This window comes from Cervus canadensis, chromosome 1 (genome assembly GCF_019320065.1).
Source record: "Cervus canadensis isolate Bull #8, Minnesota chromosome 1, ASM1932006v1, whole genome shotgun sequence".
Lineage (NCBI taxonomy): Eukaryota > Metazoa > Chordata > Mammalia > Artiodactyla > Cervidae > Cervus > Cervus canadensis.
This window is the reverse complement of record NC_057386.1, coordinates 124,966,588-124,991,926: the sequence shown is the minus strand read 5'-3', so window position 1 is coordinate 124,991,926 and position 25,339 is coordinate 124,966,588. Positions and strand designations below refer to the sequence as shown.

The window sequence follows — 25,339 nt, the reverse complement described above, 5'->3', positions numbered from 1 at the left end:
GGTATGTAGGATCTTCCTGTACCAGGGATCGAACCTGTGTCCCCTGCATTGGTAGGTGGACACTTCACCACTGAGCTGCCAAGAAAGCCCTACAGGGACTTTTTAACTGTTAAGTTTCAGAGTCTTTCTATTATTGCAAGGGCTGGCTATGCTTTCTTGGCATAAGAAAGAAGGATAACATCTGATTCCTCTCATGTCGAAATTCCAGGTTTTACTGAGGAAATCTGATCCTGTCCACTGTGCCGTGCTGATGACAGAAAAATCCATCAACAGAATCTTAGGCCGGGCCACCTTCATGGGTGGAAACACCACGTGCCTCCCAGTGAGGGCTGACTCCAAAGTACAGCAGAAGCTTTTACTCAGAAGGACGCTTTCCTAACCACCTGCAACTCACCCATCCGTGTCCCCCCCTGCCAGCCATGCAGCCTCAGGCAGACAGCTGGCCTTCTGTAACTTCGCTTTCTTTGGGGAAAAGACAAACAGTCTGTTTCACAGAGCTGTGGCAAGAATGAAGTGAAGAAGGTATTCAGAATGGACTAACAGGGTGTGGAACACAGGAGGTTCTTGATAAAACGGATGAACGCATCCGGCTGACATTTCCCACGCCGTTCGGAACAGTTCTGACCCTAGGCTGTGAGAAAGCACAGCTGAAGGACTCTTGGCCGCCTCAGCCAAGCCTCCCAGCGACTCGACTCAGGGGACAAGGAGAGAATGACTGTTGGGGTGGGTGATGAGCAAAGGTCCTTGAGAGCCAAAGAGAACTACCACTTAGAGATTAGATACGCGGTTCTTCAACGAAAAGGCAAATTCGCAGCACAAACACAACTGTCTCTCTTTTTTTATTAGCACCATTTCACTCTCCCAGCCCAGACAAGTATCTACATAGGACAAAAGCCTAAGAGCTCTTCAACAGGAACTGAAGCCTGCCGTTCCCCGTGCTCCCAGCCTCCTGTGCAAGAAAACGCTGCCAGGGACCCATCACTCACCCCTCACCTCAGCTCTCAGGCACCCTTCACAGCAAGGCCCCGTATCAAGCACCACTCATGCAGGCCAGCAAGGGGAGACCCGGGAGACAACAGGAGGGAGAGAGGGAAAACCCAGGCAGGAATGCTGAGGGTGCAGTTCTAAACGCTGCAGGTCCTCCAGGAGAAGTGGACAGGCCAGTTGGGTTCATATTTTAAGTTGTGTTGTTGCTGCTGTTTAGTTGCTCAGTTGTGTTCAACTCTTTTGCGACCCCATGGACTGCAGTCTGCCAGACTCCTCTGCCCATGGGGTTTTCCTGGCAAGAATACTGGAGTGGGTTGCCATTTCCCTCTCTGGGGAATCTTCCCGACCCAGAGATCGAACTCGCATCTCTTACATTGGCAGGTGGATTCTTTACCACTGAGCCACCTGAAAGCCCTTTAGGTTGTGCAGCTGATGGCTAAGCCTCTTTCGGTTCAGGGCCCATAATTCTAAGAATCTAGAAGAATAAAGAATAATGAAAGGTACCAAGTGAGAAACGACTGCCCTAAAATGACGAGAAGGCAGCTGCTGGAACAAAAAAAAGGGAAAGGCCACAGTTTTCATTCCTCAGTTTTTTATAAGGCTCAGAGAAATACGTGTTTTGATAAAGAAGAGCATGCGAGTCCACCGTGCCCTCACGACCAGGGAAGCAAACGCAGCCATAACTAGGGAGAAATCGTCTGCCGGCCAGGAAGTGAAGCCTCCCAGCAACACTTGCCAAGAGCCTGCGTGCGATGCGTCAGACTCTGCATGGAGGACTGGGCGCAAAAGCCAGGCTCCGGGCCTCAGACCTCACAAGCTAATGGGAAAGTCAGAAATGTCTTGCTTCGAGGGAGCGAGGGCATGTGTGCAGGGCATGGAAACAGCAGGGCGCCCAGTGGTGGTTTCAGGATGGCTTCCTCAAGCAGGATGCCTGAGCCAAGTCTCCAAGACGGGCAGGAATTAACCCGGGAGAGGGAGTGTGGAGAAAAGGGTTTCCGGCAGGAGGAATAAAGAGGTCTTTCTCAAAATATTGGCAGTTATGGCTTCTGGTGCCCTGCCTCCTCCATTCTTAGCTCTGATGACAGGAGTTAAGACCGTTGACTGTTTGGAGCCTTAAGTTCTCCACCTCACTGTTGCCTCCCCTTTTCTGATGGGCTGGAGTCTGCTACAGTGGTTATATTCTTGGGAAAAGAAGAGAGCCGTGGAAGGTCAGTGTGTCTCTGTCTCACGCTCGGTTTCAGTGTAATTTTCTGAATCTATAGTCCAAAAAGACGATAGAGCAGGAGGAAGAGCTAGCTTCTCATACCAGGTATTTAAATAAAGCAGAATGAGGGTACTTCCCTGGGGGGTCCAACGGTTAGGACTTTGCCTTCCAATGCAGGGGGCGTGGGTTCAATCCCTGGTCGGGGAACTAGATCTCACATGCCTTGGAGCCAAAACACCAAAATGTGAAACAGAAGCAATGTTGTAACAAGTTCAATAAAGACTTTAAATATGGTCCACAGGTAAAAAAAAAAAAAAAAATCTTAGAAAAATTTTAAAAAGCAGAATGAGAAAGAGGGGAAAGAGAGAGAGGAAGGAAAGAAAAGAGGGTAGGGTTTAGGAAAGGAAAGTTTTAAAAAGAAATCTCTTGTATTATTGGGGGTTTTGAAAGTAAGAGATACAGACACATTAAGCAAGTATAGCAAAAGTTAACAAATGTGAACTGTGTGGGCAGTGATTATAAACATGATGGCTGCACCACTATTTCAACTTTTCTGTTATCATTTTTTATAATAGAAAGTTGAAAAAAAAAAACTGGAGAAGGAAAGACCCACATCTCCCCCCCCCAAAAAAAGAAAGAACAAATCCAAAGAATTAAAAGGAAACTCACAAATATAAAATAAATGGTCAAATTCAGGGAACAAATGATACACTAGAGATCAAAGAGATGCAAATTAAAACACCAGAGATGCCATTTTTTGGCTATCAGATTAACAGAGTTTTGAGTGCACAGTAATAATGGTACATGATATTTTTGTAAAGGTATAGCCATTTTTGGAAAATCATTTGACAGTTTTTTATGAAGTTAAACATACACTTTACACATCACCAAACATTTCCCCAAGAGAAATAAAAATGTACGTCCACACCAAGGCTTGTACATAAACATTCGTAGCAGCTTTATAACATTTCCCCAAGAGAAATAAAAATGTACGTCCACACCAAGGCTTGTACATAAACATTCGTAGCAGCTTTATTCGTGATAAAGCTGAAAACAATGAAAGGAAGACAAGCCAAATATCTACCAACAGGTGAATGGATAAGACAGGTTGCGGTCTATCCAGGTAATAATACTGATACATGGAGCAACATGTATGACAGATGAGTTAAATATATGCTGAACAAAAGAAGTCAGGTAAAAGAGTATATCCTGTATGATTCCATTTACACAAAACACTGGACAAACTTAAGCTATAGTGAGAGAGACAGAGATGGGGCAGAACACCTGGGGAGGGTCCGGGGAAACCTTCTCGGGTGGTGGAAATGTCCTGTATCTGGGCCGCAGTGATAATACACGTGTACACATGTGTGCATGTTTGTCTAAATTATACAGTTGCACATCTAAACGGGTGAATTTTGTTGTTTACATATTAAACCTCAATTGAGCTGATTTAGAATGACTTGGGTTCGATTCCGGGGTTGGAAAGATTCCCTGGAGAAGGAAAAAGCAACCCACTCCAGTATCCTTGCCTGGAAAATTCCATGGACAGAGGAACCTGGTGGGCTTCAGTCCATGGGGTCACAAACAAGACACCACTGAGCAACTGACTGAGCACACACATAACTGCACATCTAAAAGCGTGCATTTTATTGTTTACATATTAAACCTCAAGAGAGCTGATTTAGAATTTAAAATTACAGTAATGAACAACCCAGAGCTGGGGAGGACACAGGCAAATGGGCTCTTACACACTGTTAGTGCGAATATTAGTCAGTACAACCTTTTCTTTTTGAGGGGTAACAGCTTTATTGGGACATAATTCACATACAATTCACTTATTTGAAGTATACAATTCAATGGTTTTAGTGTGCTCACAGAGTTGTGCAACTATCACCACAATCAAATTTAGAACATCTTCACGACCTCAAAACAACATTCTGTACCCCTTAGTCATCACTTCCCAATCCTAAACAACTACTAATCCACTTTTTCCTTCTCTACATGTGCTCATCCTGCAGGGTTCATATAACTGGAATCATACAATATGTGGGTTTTTATGACGGGCTTCTTCTACTTAGCATGTCTGCAAGGCTTATCCATGTTGGAGCAAGTATATCATTCCACTTCGTGGCTGACTAATATTCCACTGAATGGACAGATAACGTTTTGTTTATTTATTCATTAGCTGATGGGCATTTGAACTGTTTCTACCTTTTGGATACCAGGAACACTGCTGCTAAGAACTTCTGTGTGCAGTGCTCTCCTTTCTCTCAGATCCATACCTATGAGTGCAATTGCTGGGGCAAATGTCACCTCTATGTTTAAGTTTTTTAGGAACTACTATGCTGCTTTCTACAACAGCTACACTATGCCACATTTCCACCAGCACTATAGGAAGATCCCAATCTGTCTACATGCTCACCAACATTTATCACAATTTAGTGGGTGTAAAGCAGTATTGCAATGTGGGTTTGGCTTTCATTTCTCTAATGATTAGTAGTGTTGAACATCTCTTCACGTGCTTATTGTGAAAGTGCTAGCTGCTCAGTTGTGTCTGACTCTTTGCAACCCCATGGACTACAGCCCACCAGGCTCCTCTGTCCATGGAATTTTCCAGGCAAGAATACTGGAGTGAGTTGCTATTTTCTTCTCCAGGGTATCTTCCTGACCCAGGGATCGAACCTGGTTCTCCGGTACTGCAGGCAGATTTTTTTACCATCTACACCAGGGAAGCCCATATATCTATAATATCTTTGGAAAAATAACTATTCAATTCCTTTGCCTGTTTTTAACTGGGCTGTTTTTTCATTTTTGAGTTGCAGAGTTCTTTATATACTCCAGATGCATATCCCTTATTGGATATATGATTTGCAAATACTTTCTCCCATTATGGGCTTCCCTGGTGAATCAGATGGTAAAGAATCTGCCTGCAGTGCAGTAGACCCAGGTTCGATTCCGGGGTCAGGATGATCCCCTGGAGAGGGGAATGGCTACCCACTCCAGTATTCTTGCCTGGAGAATCCCATGGACAGAGGAGCCTGGTGGGCTACATACAATCCATGGGATCGCAAAGAGTCAGATACAACTGAGCGACTAACACTTTCTTTCTCCCATTATAGACGCTGTCTTTTTTTTTTAAATTTATTTATTTTTAATTGGAGGATAATTGCCTTACAATACTGTGTTGGTTTCCGCCATACATCAACATGACTCAGTCATAGGTATACGGCTCCTCCCTCTTGACCCTCCTCCCATCCCACCCACCCCTCTTGGTTGTCAAGGAGCACAGGTTTGAGCTCCCTGTGGGTTGTCTTTTCTAATTGATACAACTTCTGAAAACCAGTCTGGCAACATGTATCAAAGACTTCAGTGTGAATCTTTGATCTTACAGTTTTACTTTTAGGAGTGTATCTTATGAAAACAACTAAAGAAATAGAATGAGAAGAGGTATAAATAAGAACACTCATCAAAGTACTTCTTAAACTGAATCTCAACCCTTACCTCACACCATATGTAAAAACTGACTCAAAATGGAGCACAATCCTAAGAGCTAAAACTACAAAACTTCCAGAAGAAAACCTAGGAAAAAAATCTTAGAGGTCCTGGGTTTGGCAAGATTTATTAAATAGAACACAAAAAAAGCATGAACCATTTAAAAACAACATGCATTGGGCTTTATCAAAAGTAAAAACTTTGGCTCCTCAATGATGGTACAGGTCTATTTTTACCTATGCAGGCATAGAAAAAAAGTAAAAAGGGCACAGTGACAAAATAAATAAACCCAAGAAGAATGTTTCAGAGGATTCTGTTCCTCTAATTCTGTCTTCCTGAAATGCCTGAATACTCCATTTGACAATGAGTATGCATTTCTATATAACAAGGAGGAGAGTTGGAAAAGAATCTTCATAAAACTAGTTCCACTTTGAAAAGGAGAAAAAGTGAATTTCCTTCTCATAATTATTAGAAAGGAATACTTAATTAGCCAGGGGACTCAGTTTATCGTGTTGATTTGGAGTTGTTTTTTTTTTAATTTGCCACATTTCAGAAATGAGAACACACTGGCATTCTCTTAAGAGCTTAATAGTCTTAAGATCTGCAGATAATTTCTTTCATACATACAAGTTAACCCAGCCAACAAATTTCAGTGATGCAACTGGATAATAATGGCTTAAAATTACTCTGTAATAGAAGTTTAGAAGTATAGCATTATCTCACAACTAGCTGGAGCTTAATTTAGTTATACGGAAGAAAGTGAAAATAATTCAAGACAGATAGTAAAGGTCTGTGCACTTGACTCAGAGGAGAGTCTCTAAGCCCTCACTAAGTTAATTACTCTCATTTTACACTCAATTTAACAAGTTATGCAAACCAATGGAAAATGGGAGGCCCCGGACAAAAAGGGAACGGAAATGGCAAAGTCACTGCAGAACGGGTGGCAGCCAACAGCCCGGAGGAGACGGGTCACTGAAGATTTGAAAACTCGGCTCACAAGAGAGATTGGGATGGTTGCGTAGAGAAGTGAACATGCTGCCTCGGTGCAACTTCATCAAGAAGCCACTGTGGTGCTAGGACTACACAGGAAATAACATTCAGAAATAGGTTTCTAAATAATCAAACATTACATTAGACTCAGTACGTTCAAGGAAACAGTGCAGGGGCCTCTGTGGTGGTCCGGCGGCTGAGACTCTATGCTCCCAATGCAGAGGGCCTGGGTTCAATCCCTGGTCCAGGAACCAGATCCCACACCACAATTAAGAGTTCCCATGTGGCAACTAAAAACCTCACACAACGCAACAAAGATTGAAGATCCTGTGTGCTAAAACTAAGATCCAGCACAGCCAAATAAATAAATATATATTTTTTTAAAAAGAAAGCACCGAAGATTATTATCTATTTGAGAGGGATTTCCACTTCCCATTAAGAATGGCTGATTTTATAAAAGAGATGATTAATGATGATTAATGAAATAAACAACGGTGATCTGGAAAACTGGCTTGTATCAAAGGAAGCTCTAATCCTTAAGAGAAGGGCAAACAAATGAGTCATTTTTGCAAACATATTTTAATAGCTACCCACCCAACTTTAATACCACAAAATTCAAAGGACTGAACTAAAGAAGCAATTCAGCTCCACTGATAGGTTCTTCTGTTCTCCCCCAGCCCCCCATGGAGGTGGTTCCCAAAACTGTATCTAAGGAAGAACTAACATGTGGACAAGGGCATTTTACATCACCCCCTCCCGTCCATCCAGCTTTGTCCACCTCATAGAATCTCCGGCCTTTGCAGCTCCATCTTCGAGAAAACAAGCACTTGAACTTGTCTGTCTGGGGTCAGGGTCATTAAAAAAAAAAATGTTTCTCAAACTCTGCGTTTCTCCTAAGCTCTTCAAACGTCATTTCTTGACCACACTGGACTTGGAGAGCTATCAATTCAGATGCAGGGAAATGAAATTCCTGGCCCTGGAAGCAAACGCAGGCTCAGGCTTTCCTGTGTGAGCTCCCTCACTCCCTCAGGAGTCCCTGGCGCCTCACCCCAGCTGCTGGGATTTCCACAAAGACAGCCGGATTGGACTAATCTGACCACACAAACGTGGAACTGAATGAGGGGCAGAGGTACCAGAGAGGACCAAAACTCTGGGTGTCTGTCCCAGGCTCGAGGGATAGCATCTGGGAGTCCAGCCAGCCAGAGGAAAGATTCACTCTCCAGATTAACCCCGCAGCTTGAGGCATCATACACAAGGGGGAGAGACGGTAGGCTAAAAGGTCAGAGGGGAGGTCAGCCTGGCAACAAGGCTGTGGGTAGGGCACCTGGCCGGGACAGACGAGCGCCATTGGAGGTTGAGGCCACGAGCAGCAGCCTGGTTCCTAAAAGCCTCCTTCCTCCAAGAGGCCAAGACAGCTGAATTCCAGCCGGGGTCCAGCAGCAGCCTGGGATGCCGGCTGACCAGGAGCAGACTGTCTGCTCTGGATGCTTAACTGATCACCCGAGATGCTGCTGCGCAGACAGGGCAAGGGAGAGCAGTTTCTCCCCTCCGGATCAGGCAGTCCATCTTTCACCTCCCCCCAGGAACACTGCTGAGGTGGAAGAAAAACAGCCGTTCCTGAGCACTGGAGCGATGGAGCAATTCAAAGTGAACCAACTGGTGCTTTATCCCAGACAATGATGGCTTTGTCGGAAGATTGCAACAGCCCAACAAACCCTGCATGCCCCTCCTCATTTCTATCGCTGGTCCCCAGGACTTGGAGACACCAGGCTAAAAAGAGGGAAGAAAGTTACACTCAGAAACTAACTGTGACGCAACAGAGGCAGGCCAGCTGCCATTCAGCAATGACACATCACCCAGGCTGGCTGTTCTGCAGTCGTGGGGCTCCTACCGCTCCCGGGACATATCTGAGTCTCACATACTGATGCGCTTCCAGGGATCCTGGCCAACAGAGAACACAGGGCTGAAGCGTCAAGCTTGTTTACAGTGCTGCTGGGTCACTGTTCCAGTCCATTAGGGGGGCAGCTTGCTCGGGATAGCTTTTGCGTTCAGTCTGGACTACGCTGTTATTTCTCTCTTGGTTTGCCTTAGCCAAGGAAACTCACTTGCCCTTAGATGGACACTGCTGTAAGGACTCTGGCTTCCCAGGTGGCACCCGCGGTAAAGAACCCGCCTGTCAGTGCAAGAGATGTAAGAGACACTGGTTCGACCCCTGGGTAGGGAAGATCCCCTGGAGAAGGAGATGGCAACCCACTCCAGTATTCTTGCTCGGAGAACCCCACAGACAGAGGAGCCTGGCGGGCTACAGTCCGTGGGGTCGCAGAGTCGGACACAACTGACGCAACTTAGCACTCAGCGTCAGCACACTCAGGACCTCAGCTAGAGCCACCGAGCCAAGGGGGCTGCTCCCAGCTTTCCAGAAGCCTGAAAGCTGCCACCCTCTAGGGCAGGAACCGGAGAACATTCCCTCTCCAGGTAAGAGCCAGGGGATGACAGAGACCAGAAGATGACAGTATTTCTCACCCCCCGCCCCGCCCTGCTCACTTCATCCATACTTTACCAATCCGTGGCAATCACCTCAAATGACCACAAACACACCCATGGCTCCAGGGAGCCAGCAACTGGCATGAAAATAAAGATAAGCAAACAAACTTCTCGGGCAAAAAAGCAGCTGGCTACATACAGGCTGTGCCAGCTCGACTGTAATCAGCAGGTCTCTGGCTGGCTGCTGTGGGAAGCATCCGGAGGAGGCTGTGCCCACCAGGTGAGTTTTCTCAGCACCACCCGCCTGCCAGCTCGCAGGTACTGTGCCAGGACATCGTCAAGGACAAGCCAGGGGCTGAGCTGATAGCTGGGTTCTCTGCTTTTCTGAGAGCTTTTTTCCCAGGGAACAAAGTCTTCTGCCAAGGTTTCTTGTGGGGGGGAAAAAATCATGAAATTCAAAACTAAGAAGAATTGAAAACTGGTCCAGTCACTAGGGAGCCAGGCTGGGAGAGAGCAGGGAGGCTAGGGCAGGCTCTGCTGGGCTAGGAGACGGGGGTCACAGTGAGGAGCTCTGGGCTAGGATGCAGCCAGTGAACCTGGATGCTCCAAGGGCAGCCGAGCCTTGACACTGGGCCTAGGGAGTTGTAACCACCTCATCCAGAGTTTAAAACATTACCCAAGTCCTCTGCCTTAGATCAGACCCCTCACCACATGCTCTTGCCACCAGTGTGGGTGGGCAGACAGATGGAACCACAGAAACCCCACAAGAGATCAGGCTGACGAGTAAGGATGCCAGAGAGCCAGAGATCAGCATCTCTGCACTCGATGGGATGGAAAGTACTTAAACTTTTCCAGAGAGTTGAGTGAGCTCTTCTTTCCATGTACCAAGTCATACCGGCATCTGCTCTGTGACTCGCAGGGACATGCATCCACGTGGCCTCTGGTCTCAGGTGAGCGTGCCCCAGCTGGGCGGGCTCACAGCTGGAACCACCAGCTTTCCTGAAGCTCAACGCTCTTTCCCTGCCTCTGGAACAACAGAAGGTCGAGGGCCGGCATCCACCTGCTGGCAGGAGTGAGGAGCCCTGGCCTCGGGGTGGGGACGTGCGAGCTCGGCCTGGGTCCAGGCACGCGGGCAGGCATGCTGCTGTGGGCTGTGTCGGACACCCTCCCCTGTGTCCCCTGCCCCTCTGCAGGCTGGCAGTGCAGCCAGCCTTTCTATCTCCAGCCCGAGGCGCAGAGCAAAGGCTGTTCCTGGGCTGCAACCTGCTCACCTCCACCCTCCACACACACCTCGGCCAAGCGGGTGGGGGCGGGGGACAGGCCAGGCCGGGGAACCCTGACCCTTTTCTTCAACGGTCCTGCTGAAAGGTTCTCAGGGAGAGAGTTCTTCCTGTGAGGAAGGAGGAGGAGGCAGAAGGATGTTTTCAGAGAAAGTAGGGATAAGAGAAATGGAACAGGGGCTTAGGAACACAAAAATCATGTGAAATGGTCTCAAGGTCCACCAGAGAGGGATTCCATAAGTGACAGTATATCCACACATGAAATACTACTCAGCCACTAAAAAATACTGCAAATGAGTATTTTGGAAAGGCATTCATGATCTATTAAATACAAAAACAAAACACACTTACTCCACCCGAAAAATAAAAACCCACAAGGTCTGAGAGAATAAACACCAGGGAAATAATGGTGGTTATCTGTCGGTATTAAGTTTGGGTTTTTGTTTTTTTTTCCTGGAAGGGGGCCCAGAAATACAGTCAAAATCCAAAAAGTAAGGTCCTAAGCTTAGAAGCTTCCTGGACTTCCCTGGTGACTCAGACGGTAAAGCGGCTGCCTACAATTCGGGAGACTCGGGTTCAATTCCTGGGTCAGGAAGATCCCCTGGAGAAGGAAATGGCAACCCACTCCAATATTCTTGCCTGGAAAATCCCATGGATGGAGGATCCTGTTAGGCTACAGTCCATGGGGTCGCAAAGAGTCGGACATGACTGGGCGACTTCACTTCACAAGCTTAGAAGAGTAATACCCCCAACCTCTCAGTGAGCATGCTCACTGTCGCTCTGAGAAGTATAAACTCTATTTCAATCTGGCTCAGGAGCAAAGTCTTGGCCTTTAAGAACCATAAAGCTACTTGCCAACACCTCTGTAGATCAGATCAAATACGGAAAAAAACTTCAAGAGGTGGAAAGCCTCAGATCGTGTGGAAGGTGGCTGCACAGGAGTGTGTGTGTGTGTGTGTGTGTGTCCGCGCGTGCACTGGGGGAAGGGTTCAAAGCAAGCACATCCCTTCCTTTCTTAAACACACACACACACACAGAGTTAACTGCAAAGCAGAGCCAGAGGCCTGTAACACAATGTCCAATGTGCAGGTTAGAAACTTTGAACAACAGCCAAGTGAGAGGCCTCTTCTGTCTAACTTCAAGCTATAATTTTGTTTCAGCAACAACCAAATCAACTGTCTGGAGTTAAGTCAAATGATTATCCCTTTCCTCCACCCTGGAATCACCCTATGAAAACAGCTCTGCCCCAGGCAGGTCTCGTGGTGAAGTTAAGGGATAACAGTTAGAAATGAAATGTAAAATGATGAGTAACCCACTGTCCAAGAACTTCCTGTGGAGAAGTGAAGTGAAGTCAACTCTCCACCCCCAAATACACACATTATCATTTAAAATAACTGCCCTGGTTCCTCATAACTCTACAAGTAACTGTCTACCAGGAGCACACACACCTCTGGGGTTTACCAGGAGGACAGTCTTGGATTTTGTTTTCAGAAGATGATGGTCCTGTGACTATATGAACATAAACATGACGTGAAGGTACACCTAAGAGTGAGAAAACCTCACAAGATATCCCCTGTGCCAGGGCTGCCCTTGTGGCAAAGAGCACCACATGCTCCTTCATCTCTTAGGCCAAGACTCAGTTCTAAACGAGATGCAACCGTGGGACTTCCCCGGCAGTCCAGTGGTTAAGACTGCACTTCCAATGCAAAGGGGTGCGGGTTCGATCCCTGGTTGGAGAACTAAGATCCCACATACCATGCGGCACAGCCAAAACAGATTTTCAGAATAAATTAAAAAATAAAAAGAAAGGCCAACAGATAAACAGATGCAACTGAGATTAAACTCATTTCCCTAGAATTCCTAATACTTGAACTCAGACCCAAGGTAGAAATGGAAATGTAGAGTTCACATACAAATTCAGAGTTCTCCAATTTTCAAATAAGCCAGAGCTCGTTCCCAAACAGCTGGAGTCACCTGGAGCTGGGTGATGGTTGCCCCCCTGTGGAGCTGGCAGGTACCCTCCAATTCACCACAGACCGCCCCCCCCCGCCCCCACTCCCTGCTGCCCTTCCATCAGGCAGGCCTGGTCAACTGCAGTTTATAGTTGCAGGGTTTTCATAATAAGTAAGTGCTTGTCTGTAACCATGACTCCATTAGAAGCCAGGAAATAAAAGACAGCAAACGTCCTCTTTGCCTTACCGATGACCCACACTTTTACCTCCTGACCCTTGTGGGCATTTGACTTTGTGACCCCCTGACCCAGACAATGTTAAAAGGAAAAAAGGCCTTAACAGGATAACCTTAGGGTGATTTGTGGAGCTTTGAGGTAACCTGGAGAGCAGAATTCCAGAGTCGATTTTAATCTAGGGGAAATGCTCAGGGTAGGTCACCTTCCCAAGCAGTCTCTCATTTACTGTACACAGAAGAAATGGAAGACAGAGACTCTTGGAACTCCTAGACACTGACATATTTGGCATTTAAGATCTCAAATAAGACTCCCGAAAGATAATGCTGAAAACCTAAATGGTTTGGGTTTTCTGTTGGTTTTTTATTAGAGGGTAACTGCTTTACAATATTGTGCTGGCCTCTGCCATACATCTACATGAGTCAGCCACAAGGATACATATGTCCCCCCCGCCTAAACCCCTGCCATCTCCCTCCCCGTCCCACCCCCGAGGGTTGTCACAGAGCACTGGGTGGGGCTCCCTGCGTCACAGAGCAAATCCCCACTTGCTCTCTGTTTCAAATACAGTGCCACCCTCCCCTTCCCCAGGGCGCCCACAAGTCTGCTCTACGTCTGTGTCTCCACTGAGGCCCTGCAGATAGGTTCATCAGTACCATCTTTCTAGGTTCCACATTCATGCGTTAATGTCCAATGTTTGTCCTTCTCTTTCTGACTTGCTTCACTTTGTATAACAGGCTCTCAATGGAATACTATTCAGCGACCAAAAAAAAAAAGAAAAGAAGAATGCATCCGGGTCAGTCCTAATGAGGTGGGTTTTTTTTTTTCATAACAGCTTTATTGAGACATGATTTACACACCAAAAATTCACCTCTTAAAAGTGTTCACTGGTTTCTAGTATAGTCACAATACTATAAAACATGACCATCATCCTAGAAGAGTCCTGCTTTTCCCCAGTATTTCCCTCTTTAACCTCCCTCACAGGCAAGTACTGATCTGATTTTTTTCCACCTCAGATTAGCTCTGCCTTTTCTAGAACTTCACATAAATGGAATCAGTATCTAATCTCTTGAGTAAGACTTGCGTCACTCAACGTAATGTTTCTGATACATACCAGAAGCTTGTTCCTTTTTATCGCTCAATACAATTTACTCCTAAGGCTGTATCTCTCAAATACACAAGGACCATGGAAGAAAAATAAGATTGGTAAATAAAAATAAGATTGGTCATTTTAGTCTAACCCTCACGTCCCCTCTCGCTTTTTCTCTTCCTTTACAATTAAAGACATCCCGACTTACAGGGCCGAGTGACACGCTAGCAACCAGCGGCACCACTGTCTAGTGGTGTCTGAGACATCATCTTTCCACCATATTCACTGCAGTTCCTGGTTTCACCTTGTAAGGAAGTCCCGAGCTGAATCTGTAAGAGAACTTTACTACTGAAAATGGAATATCAACATCCAAATAACGAAGCTACTAGGCTTCCCCCAAAAATGTGCCTGTCAATGAATGGATAAACAAAATGTGGTATAATGACACAACGGAATACTGTCCAGGAATCAAAAGGAACAAAATATGGATGCACACTATAAACACGGATGAACCTCGCCAACCTCATGCCAAGTGAAAAAAGCCAGACACAAAAGGCCACAAACAGAATGATTCCATTTATATGAAATGTCCAGAAAGGGCACAGACAAGCAGATTACAGACACAGAAAGCAGATTAATGGTTGTCTGGGGCAAAGGCAGGACCTGGGATTAAACATAAAAGAGCATGAGGGGTCTTAGTGGGGTGGCAGAATGTTCTAAAACTGGATTCTGATTATGGCTACACAACAAAAAGGAAATCAATGACCGGCACACGTACAACGACGGCATCTTAAGGCACACGAATCCCATCTTGATAAAGCTGTTAACACTACCGATAACATAAACTCATCTGCACACGGGGAAGAAAGTCCTGCTCCAAGGCAGAGAAAGATCCGCTTAATAATGTGAACAACAACAACAATAAAATAATAATTATTTAAAGAACAGAGGAGCCTGGGTAAAAGGCCCTGCTACTCAGCTGGAAAATTGCTGTTTCAAACAGCAAGCTAATATAATCATGCACTGTTTTAAGAACTCGTTGAAAGGGTTTCATTCTAATAAATAAGAGGGATTTATAAATTCACCTTCTCTAGAAAGTGTAGTGTCTAGCCCTCCGGGCTGGTCCCAGAAGATGGGGGAGTCCGTTTGCAAATGGGCCGGTGACCCCCTGAGCACAAGAAGGGGTTCTTCAGGTTGTTTTTTAAAAAGCCAGAACATTGGGGAAATATCTGGAAACTAGTTTAATTCTCCTACTTTCTACCGAAGCAGCTGTTTTTTGTTTGATGATTGTCCCATGGTGACGGAGCACAAGAGGCCATCGTCTTCCCTGATGGCCTGTGCCCACAAGCCACAGAGGGAAGGAGTGGTAACTAGCTTTCAGAACAGACCCTCCTACGCGCACAATAGTCCTCAACAGTGAAGCAGTGCGAACGAAGTCCCCGCGGGCCCCCTCTCCAGTGCCCCCTCTCCAGTGCCGTTCCCACCAGCAGCCTGGTTCTCCCTGATATCCCTTTCTGAGCTCTTTACTTCCAGGCCCCACTCTTCACTGTTCCTCAATTGGATTCTTTTTTGTTTTCTTTTCTTTTTAATTTTTACACTATCACTTCTGAGACTCAAAAGCTATAGACAAGGAATTCTGTTTCTGGAATTATTCCTCCAGATCTTGGACGTCCTTCTGGAGCTACCAAATAAGCCCTTCCACCCTGCCTCCTTCTAGAAGGCTTTTCTGATGGTGCAGTCCAACCCCAAACACACTAAGGATGCTCGATTTGGAGACATTTACTCGTAGGGCCTTTAGGACCAGGTAATACTCCTCTACCACAACCAAACCAAAGGGAGTAAAATTATCGTTCAGGATATGAGACTATCTATTTCACAGAAAGCAAAAGCAAAAACCACTGCCATTCCAAATACAAGCTCAAAACGCCAAAACCTCCCATGGCCAACCGCTCCCTTACGAGGCACAAGAGAGGTTAGGGAGATGAGATGGAGCAGCCAGGACAGAAGAAAGAATCCCGGTACTCTGGTGACAGTGAGGACCACCCTGGACTGCAGAGCCCCAAAAACTGACAGCCCCTCACAGCCCCTCTGAGGGAGCTGCCCCACCCATAGCCACGCAGCCAAGTCAAGTGCCCAGCTTGGGTCCTCGACACAGCTCACGTTAGTCACACAGCTGACGGGGCCCCCACGGCTCAGACCAAAACCCTCAGGGTCACTGCTGATTCTTTGCTTACACCCCCACATCTTTTCCACCAGCAAGCCGAAACCCACCCTGTATCCACGCACGTCTCACTACCTCCCCGGCCACCATTCTGGTATCAGTGCTTCCCCCGGCCCCCACTGCGCAGACTCAACAAGTCGGCTCCCCAAAGCAATGAACGGAATATCCTAACCTCCCACCTCCCAACCAAACCCATCTCCCCCTCTCCTCCCCCACTCGCCCTGCCCTCAACCTGCTGGCCACCCTGGCCTTCTTCCTAGCCCTGGAATGTGCCTGATTCCTTCCACCTTGGGCCTCTGCCTCGGGCTCGTCCACCGCCTGGAATGACTGCCCTCGGCTGGCTCCCACTCACCACTCGGGTTTCAGTTCAACCTGAAATGTCAGCCCCTCGGAAGACTTCTCTGACCCGCCAAGATACAGTGTCCACCTACCCTCCCCCACCCACTATCACTTTCCATCTTCTGGTGTGGTTGATGTTCTTTGCGGTAGGAACGATATAAATCTGATTTGCTTACTGATTCCTTCAACTGACTATAGACTCCATGACTTTACAATACCTGTAAGTCAGGTCACTGCGCCGGACGCCTTAAGCACTCACATAGCTGTATGCCACCTACATCCCAATAAAACTGAAAACACAAAAAGAACGCACAGGCCATGTCTTGTTTACTGCCGCATCCCCAAGGGCGAGAACAGGGCCTGGCACCCATCGGAGGCCTGATTAATACTTTTGAAAGGAAAGGGCATCCCATGCAAGACACATTAGACGCTCTGGGGTCCCTGAGATTCTGATCAGAGAGGGCGGGGCCTGCTGGTCTCTCTCTCTAACACTTAAGCTGGAGACTGCGGGCTAATTCAAGTAGACAACGGGCACAGAGCATTGATGGTTAACAGGAAGCTCCGAGCAGGTCTGTGTGCCAAACTCAGGCCACTGGCGAGCTCCTGTCAGGCAGCTGCAGAAGCCCCCGTAGGCAGGGGCTTTGAAGCAGAGGAGGACAGGGGCGGGTGAGAGCGCCAGCTGGCAGCAGAAGTAAGACCCCAGAGCAAAGCAGGGTCTGAGAGAGGAGCTGAGTCACTTGATGGGGATGAGCCTTAAGGAAAGGGCAAGTTCCCCATGCTGACAGACCACCGCAGCCCGGGACCCCTCCAGAATCCACCGAGGTCTCACAGTCCTGGGAATCCTGGAGGTTCATGAACACACTTCCTGATCCCCGCAGTAAACCCCCATTGCAAGGGCCAGCTTGAGAGGGGCCCTGATTCCTGAGGCCAAAAGGGCTCTGCCTAAAACTTAAGCCCTGTGGCCCGGAATTCTAACCACAGACAGAATTCCAACAAGATAGAAAATATCACCTAAGATATCTGCTGTCTGAACTGCACATATTAGACCCAAGAAGTAACTCAACTATGGGCAATAGGAGCTCACACTCTGAATTTTTCATCAGCTGTATATGAATCCTTAAAGATACGTGCTGTTAACTTTCTACAATACCCTATTCTAGGAACTGTGCTGGGGCAACAGGATAAGACCACTTTACAGACTTCCTTTCATAATGAGGGGCCTCCTATCATTAGATCCCCTGAAGCAGTCAGGGCCTAATACGCTTCGCACAGTTTGCCACAGTCACAGACTGGACTGCTCAGCTCTTCTGCGGGGGAAGGAGCCTGAAGAAAGACTTTTAGACCTGGGTTATATGCTTAAAAACACCACCTGGAGAAACTGTTGAGGACATTCCCGGGTGGCAGAGTGGTTAGAGAAACACCTGCCAATGCAGGGGACATGAGTTCAATCCCTGCTCCGGGAAGATTCCACATGCTGCAGAGCAACAAAGTCTGTGGGCCACAACTACTGAAGGCTGCTTGCCTAGAGCTCGTGCTCCACAGTAAGAGAAGCCTCTGCAATGAGAAGCCCATGAAGACTAGAGAAGGCCCACGCAAAGTAACGAAGACCCAGCATAGCCAAAAATAAAATTAATTAATTAATTAAAAACAAAAAAATTATTGAAACCAGTCTGTATTAGTTTCCAACTGCTGCTGTAACAAATGGCCACAAAATTAGTGGCTTAGAACAATGCAAAGTTATTGTCTCACAGTTCTAGAAGGGGTCTCTAGAACTGGGGCTAAAAGCAAGATGTCCACAGCACTGGCTTCCAGAACTCAAGGGGAGAATCTGGTTCCTTAACTTTTCTAGCTCCTAGAAGTTACCCATGTTCCTTAGCTCACAGCCCCTTCCTCCATCTTCAAAGTAAGCGACCTCAGGCCAACTCCTTCTCCTGCTCGTTCTCTCTTCTGCTTTCCTCTTCTTTTTTTAAGGACCCTTGTGACTACACTGGGCCCACCCAGGCAATCCAAAATAATCTCCCCATTTTAGAGGCAGCTGATTAGCAGCCCTACTTCCTCTCTGCTATGTGACCTACCGTATACCCAGGTCCCGGGAACGAGCATGTGGACACCCTGGGGCACCACTCATCCGCCTCCCATCTCAGGTGTGTGGGCCCCCCCACAAACACCACCCCGTGGTCCCACTCCACACCAGCACCCCTAGAGCAGAGTTCCACAGAGGGGGTTTCTCTTCACGCAGCTGAAGAGAAACAAGGTCCACCAGAGGAGAGTTTATGATGTTGGCCACTAGGCCCCTGAGTTTCCCTGTTCAATTCCATATATTTATCTTAACCACCTAGTATATTCCAGACACTGTGAGGCTCCATGGGAAAGTCAAAGGTGAAGAGAGCAGGAAAATCACGTCTATGTAAATAAAGATACGAGGCACAATCAGCAAAGTCGTGGATCTGCCTGGCATCGAGGGGTTCACTCCCTTTGAGAGGCACCACTGGGCCACAGGCACTTGAGCTGAGGCTTGAGGGAAGGGCAGGATTTCACCAGTGGGGAAGGGCGGCACGAGGAAGGGCATGGGGTGGCCTAAAGGCGCTTGTTTTCCCCATCTCGGTCACCCTCTTCCAATCCACAGGAACTAGCACTTCTACCTTCTCTCTTACAGAGCTGCATGCTTCTGTGAGCAGACGAGGAGGAGACTTTTCAGCTCCAGAGACATCACCTTGGATAAGCTGCCTCACTTCCCAGCAACAGGGCAAATTAACTTTGTGCCTTTTTTTTTTGGTTTGAAAAATACAAATTCCACGGGCACCTGCCTGAGAGAGCTACTGCTACTTAGAATAACGTAGAGACTCTAGAACACAGTAGTTGCTCAGTTAGTGTGAATTTCCTTCCCGCCAGCGAATGACTTCCCTCCATCCTCTCTTCCACCCCCTTTCCCCAGGCTCTTCCCAATCTGACCACCCTTCTTTGCCCTTCCATCTGGATGGCAATCAGCCAGCCAGCCTCTACACAAACAGGAAATTTGTCCTGGACTACCAATGAGAAGACGGGTAAAAGGTGAACCGTAGGAAGGTGAACTGTAACTTATGACAGGTAACACAGGGAGGGGGGGATATGTACGAAACCCCGATGACACAGGAAACTGTCCACACTGATCCTGATTCTGCAAACAGACATACACACACACACACACACACACACACACATACTTCGGGACTGTCCTCACTGCTGCTGTTAGACCTGGTTCACGTTGTTTATCACAACCCTTGCTAACTGTTCTGTTTATCTGTCCCCCACTCCAAGTCTGTGACCTCCTGGAGGACACAGACTACTCTTTCTCATCTCTGCAGCCCTCACTCCATCCCAGCACGGCCCTTTAATGGACACTACATAATGATTCAAGACCAAAGAAAGCCCAAAAGGAGAGAAACTGCTTCTCTTCGGCATGGCTGCAGAAGAGAAAAACCAGTTTAGTCATCTGTGTGCACGGTCCTCATTTACAACTAGTTACCATGACCAGGACTAGAAAGTTCTTCCTTGGAAAACTTAACATTTAGAGGACACGCTGCTTTAAAACTTTAATCCCTGGCTGTCAGGAACAGTGGGTAACTACAGTATGTATAGTCAATCCTAAAGGAAATTAGGACTGAATATGCGTTGGAAGGACTGATGCTGAAGCTGAAGCTCCAACACTTTGGCCACCTGATGTAAAGAACTGACTCATCAGAAAAGACGCTGATGCTGGGAAAAGATAGAAGACACAAGGAGAAGGGGACGACAGAGGATGAGATGGTTGGATGGCATCACCGACTCGATGGACATGAGTTTGAGCAAACTCCGGGAGTTGGTGATGGCCTGGTGTACTGCAGCGCATGGAGTCGCGAAGAGCTGGACACAACTGAGCGACTGAACTGAACTGATACATACATATACAGGGCTACAGTTTAGAAACTTGTATTCCAAGCCTATCTTACAGATCCAAATTTAAAGGTCTCCTCAATTATCCACTGGAGTGGAGATCCACTGTCCAGGGACTTCCCTGGGGGTCCAGCAGCTAATACACCACACTCCCAATGGAGGGGGCCCAGGTTCGATCCCTGGTCAGGGAACTAGATCCCACATGATCTAGCAACTAAGAGTTCATATGTTGCAACTAAGATCCGGTGTAGCCAAAATAAATGTTAAAAAAGAAAGAAAAATAATTTTAAAAAAGAAAGAAATCTACTGTCCAGAAAGCTACTGTTTATCTCTAAATACATAAAAGAATCATCTCTCCCCTCACCCCACAGATATTCACAAAGGTCCCTAATAAAGTTACATAAAAATGTAGAAAAGTGAAACCAAAACCAAGCCCAGAAAGCTACCTACTATATGTGTTCAGAATCTGCGTGGGTGATTTACATGTATCACATTCCTCACAATGTTAAGAGGGAAAGAACCATGAACTATGTTCTAGAGGACATAGCTCCACTGTGAGGCTTCAGAGAGTATGGACAAGCCAAGAATGCATCCATTTAGCATCTGTCAAGCAGGCATTTAAAAGCCACATTCAAGACCCCAGTCAGATATGTTATTTCCCTTAGTTTATGGATGAGAAACTTGGGCTCCTAAAAAATGTCAGCTGAATGATGATGCAGAAGGGATTCAGCCCATTAAACCTCCTGTTGCTTCTTATTTGCCAGGTACTAGACCCATTCACAGGGTTTCCCTGATGGCTCAGCAGTAAAGAATCCGCCTGCAATGCAGGAGACACAGGAGACGTGGGTTCAGTCCCTAGGCCAGGAAGATCCCCTGGAGAAGGAAATGGCAACCCACTCCAGTATTCTTGCCTGGAAAATCCCATAGACAGAGGACGCTGGCAGGCTACAGTCCATGGGGCTGCAAAGAATCGGACATGACTAAGAAGTCAGGCAGACCCATTTATAGACATTATCTCAGTTAACCCTCACTTCCATCCTGCAGGGACACCGTACTCTCCCCATGTCCCCAGTGGCGGACAGGAAGCTTTAGAGAAGGCAAGCCATGAACTTCTAAGCTCTGCCTTGAGGAGAGGCAACTTCTTCCTCTTCCAAACATCCCAACAATTGACCTCACACTGTAGGACCAAATCAAGACATTTCACTACAGGGGGCTTTTCTTAGCATCATGGTGTGGGAAGGACATGGATTTTAAGGCCAGCTACAGGAAGCTGGAATCCGTCCACACTGTTACCTGTCCAGGTGGACCTCGGGGCACCCCACACTTTCTCCAGCTGAAGTCAGTCTTGCCAAACTCTTCAGCAGTTCACGACTTTGCAAGTTCAGGGACAGATCATATCAGAGTCCCTAGTCCACTTCACACGACTGGGGAAAAAACAACCACAACTTCCCCTGCCCTTAGTTCCTCCTCCGAAAGAGCTGCTGAACCTCATCTGGAAACAGCTGGGAGGCAGCAGTTAACAGGAAACCAAACCCAAAAAAAAAAAAGCACAGAGTGTACCAGGGAGAGTTAGGCGGCTAGAACGAAGAGGCCGGGGGACCGACAGGAAGGTGAAGTCAGAAAGAGCCCAGGCCAGAAACAGACAGAAGAGGAGGAGGCCCAGCTGTCCAGGAGAGGGAGAAAACCTGGAAAATGGGGGTGAAGGCTCTACATGGCCCTGAAAGGGAAGTGAGGCCACCTCTGGGGTTGTTTTCTTTCCTCCCTGCCCCCTATATGGCAACCCTCCTTCTCTGAAAGCCAGTGAGCAGTTTTCATAGGATAGCTGAGGTCAGAAACATTTCTGTTCTCATGCTGCTTTCTAGGCCAGAGGCTGCGGCCCAGATAACTGGTTTTGAGTCCTTTTCCTGTCAATTCGTACCCACGTTCCACGCTGCCAACTAAATTCTGGGGCCACCCAGATTAGCCTCACACAGAGAGGGACACGAAGAGCATCTTCATGAGAAATTACTAGGTGGATGCCCACTGGGGGACCAGCAGTGGCAGGAGACTCTGCACAGGGAGTGACAGCAAAGCCGGACGGAGAACCAGCAGGGCTGGAGGTCTCAAAGAACAAGGTAAGCCTCAAATCAAACTAAGGGTGTATTCTGCAACCAAGAAAGTTAAATGAGCAATGGCTGGCTGCCAAAATATTTTTGAAAGAAGTGGAAAAAAAAATACCATTACTAAAATTCTTTGGTGTCATTTAATAATACGCCTTCAGGTTATCCAAACTGAGGGCAGAGGGCAGACTGGTTTATTTACCCTTTAGCAGAGCTTAGGTGAGCACTTAGGCCCATGCCTCCTGCCACTCCATCGCCCATTCTCTCTTTGTATGCGGAGAAGTTTATATTAAAATAAAGGCGAGGATTAAGTTTGCTTAATAGAACACATTCCTATCTTTCACCTCCAGGTTTGTTTGAAAGCCCTCTCTCTCTCACTGCACCGTATGCTACAGTCGAGTTGAGTTTGATTCCAACGAAGCGCTCAAAATTAGTAAGCAGGGCTAACCCTGGAGGAGGAAATGGCAACCCGCTCCGCTCCCGTATTCTTGCCTGGAAAATCCCACGGACAGAGGATCCCGGCGGGTTACAGTCCATGGGGTCGCCAAGAGTCAGACACGAGTGAGCATGCACGCACGCACGAAGCAGGGCTAAAAGCGGGCAGAGGGCTGAGAACTCAATACCATTTGGGTTTAAAAAAAAAAAATCTTCACAGGCTTGGTGCCAGCTCAAACTGGCAAGACCAGAGAATCAGAGCGGAGCCTAACCAATGTGCCACGCAAAGAGGGTGGGAGGAGAGCTCTGGGTAACTTACTGCAGCCTTGTGGCAAACAAACCATCAGGGAAGCCTTCAAGAGAGGAAATGGGGGCGGGCAGAGTGGGGGTGCATTTCAGGAACATAACAAAGGAACAAGTTGACTAATCATTTATTCCAGAGGGGGAAAATGCCACCGGGAGCTATGTATATCTAGTGTTTCAGCTTCAGGTAAATGTATAACTTGGGTATATTCGGGGCTCACTGCTTTCCAAAAAAAATGGGGGGAGGAGGGAAACGTTCCTACTCCTCTTGATACTGTTTCTGGAATCTCCAAGGAAACTTTGTCTGCGCTGCCTGCAGCAGACACCTAAGACAGCCCCAGCCAGTCCAGTTACTAATGCAGTAATCTCCACTCTGCCGAGATCCTATCGTGAGCTTTGTGCAGGGCTGGGCTGCTCCGCACTGCAGCTCCTCCAAAGAAGTTCTGTTCCCGAGGCAGAAGTTATCCGAAGCAAATACCTGACAAACACACCAAGAAAGGGAGAGTGGAAAGGCATTTTAAGCCGTGAGGTTAAACCCAGGCATTTCTGTGACTTGAGGAAAAAAAGAGATCTCCGCCTAGAGCCAGAGCCATAGGTCAGGATGGTGTCTGGGATGCCTGCCCTAAACATCTCCAAATAATGTTTCAGGGCCAGCCCAAGGAGCCTCCAACTTGCCAGGGGGACAGCCTCCACCACCAAGGGCTAGGGCTTCAAGTCTTCCTAGGAGGCACTCAGGGCCCCTCCCAAGTGTGGGTGGGGGGAGGGCTTCCCAATCTAGAGAGTGTGAGGGAACCCAGCCTCCCTCACGATAAGAAAACTAGCTCACACTTAGGGAGCAATTAAATATGTGCCAAGCACTGAAATAAGCACTTTACCTATCTCATTCCATCCCCACAGCAGTCAACGGAGGCAGGTAATATTGTCACCCTCTATAAAGGAGGAAACGGGCTCGCAGATTTTACACAATCAGTAAACCAGCGCTTAACCACCCTGGACAGGTGGTCCCAACCACTTCTCCCTGTTGCCGGAAACACACAAAGCTTTGGGGGGAAGGGTGGATAAAGTCAAGTAACACGAGGTACAGCCTGTATTTACACCTTTTTCTAGTCTGAAATCAGTGGCCTCGGGACATTGAGGGGGGGCGGGGGGTGCCTAGCTGGGGAACGTGAAGCCGGAAGAACTTAAGCCCTGGCAGACAGGGAAGAGGCCAGGACCTCCATCCCTCTCGTTTCCACTCGGGACCCCAGACCCATAAACCCGCCGGATGGGGTAAGACCCAAAGGGAATGCCTGAAGCTAAGAGGTCCCCCGGCGGCAGCCCTCCACGCTTGTTTTGTCAAAGGAGCCCCGCTCGAGAGGTGGGGCCGGCCGGGTTCCTACCTGTAGGCCAGGGTCATGCACTCGAAGAGCTTGGTGAGCGAGGCGTCGATGGACAGGTGGCAGGAGCTGGTCTTGCCGAAGCTGTAGGTCTGGCACGTCTGCTTGTTGACCGTGTCGAAATCGTAGCCCTTCTTGGGCGGGTGCTCCCGGTGCGGCGACGATACCATGAAGTGGCCGCTGTGGATGATCTGCTGGCGGCGCGGAGGCTCCTCGCGGCCCGACCCGGCCTTGGGCGGCGGTAGCGCGGCGCTCGCCTGGCCCCTGGCCGGGGTGGCTGCGCCGGAGGCGGGCGGCGGGGACGGTTCATCCGTGTCAGAGTCGTCGTCGTCCTCGGGCACCTGGGGCTTCAGCAGCACGGCGCGGCCCCGGCTGCGGGGCCGGCTCTGGGAGCACATGAAGACGTCGGCGGCCATGGGGGGGGCCCGGCCGGGGGCATCCCCCGGGGCGCGGGGAGACGCAGGGGAGCTAGCGAGACGGGGCGCCGGCCCGGGCCGGCCCGCGCGCCGACTGTCCGCGAGCGCGCGGCGGGGCGGGAGGGGGAGGGCGCGGGCCGACAGGGCCGCCTCGGCGCCGGCCCCGGCGTGACGTCACTGGCGCGTCTCGACCAATCGGGCGCCCGCGTCGGCCTCTTAAAGGCGCAGGGGTCCTTTCCGTAGCTGGGCGGACAAAAAAAAGGAGGGGGGGAGGGGGAGCCGGAGGCCACGCCTCCCGGCCCCGCCCCTCGCCATCCCATTCCCTTCGGGGTGCCTGCGGGACTTGGTGGCCAGGTGGTGTCACTCGCCAGTGTCTTGGCCTAGGAGAGGCGTTGGCCAAGCAGGTCGTGCAGATCCCGCCTCGCACTCCGGGGAAGGGCTCTGCCGCCTTGCCGCGGCCGGACGGGCGCTCCACGTGTTGGGTGGGGGTGGCGCTCCTTCCCCCTCCCAGGCCCCGCTTTCTCCTGCA

The 25,339-nt window shown here is 48.5% G+C and overlaps 1 protein-coding gene across 2 annotated transcripts in view; it reads right to left on the bottom strand.

The window, feature by feature from the left end:
- Positions 1-24,924, bottom strand: part of LOC122423984 (MLX interacting protein) — a 59,176-nt gene extending 34,252 nt beyond the window's left edge. For both annotated transcript variants that reach the window (XM_043441570.1, XM_043441576.1), the window contains exon 1: positions 24,398-24,924. In XM_043441570.1, coding sequence (XP_043297505.1) covers positions 24,398-24,810 — 413 coding nt within the window. In that variant the 5' untranslated portion in view covers positions 24,811-24,924. The remainder of the gene's footprint in view (positions 1-24,397) is intronic.
- Positions 24,925-25,339: the final 415 nt, after the last annotated feature.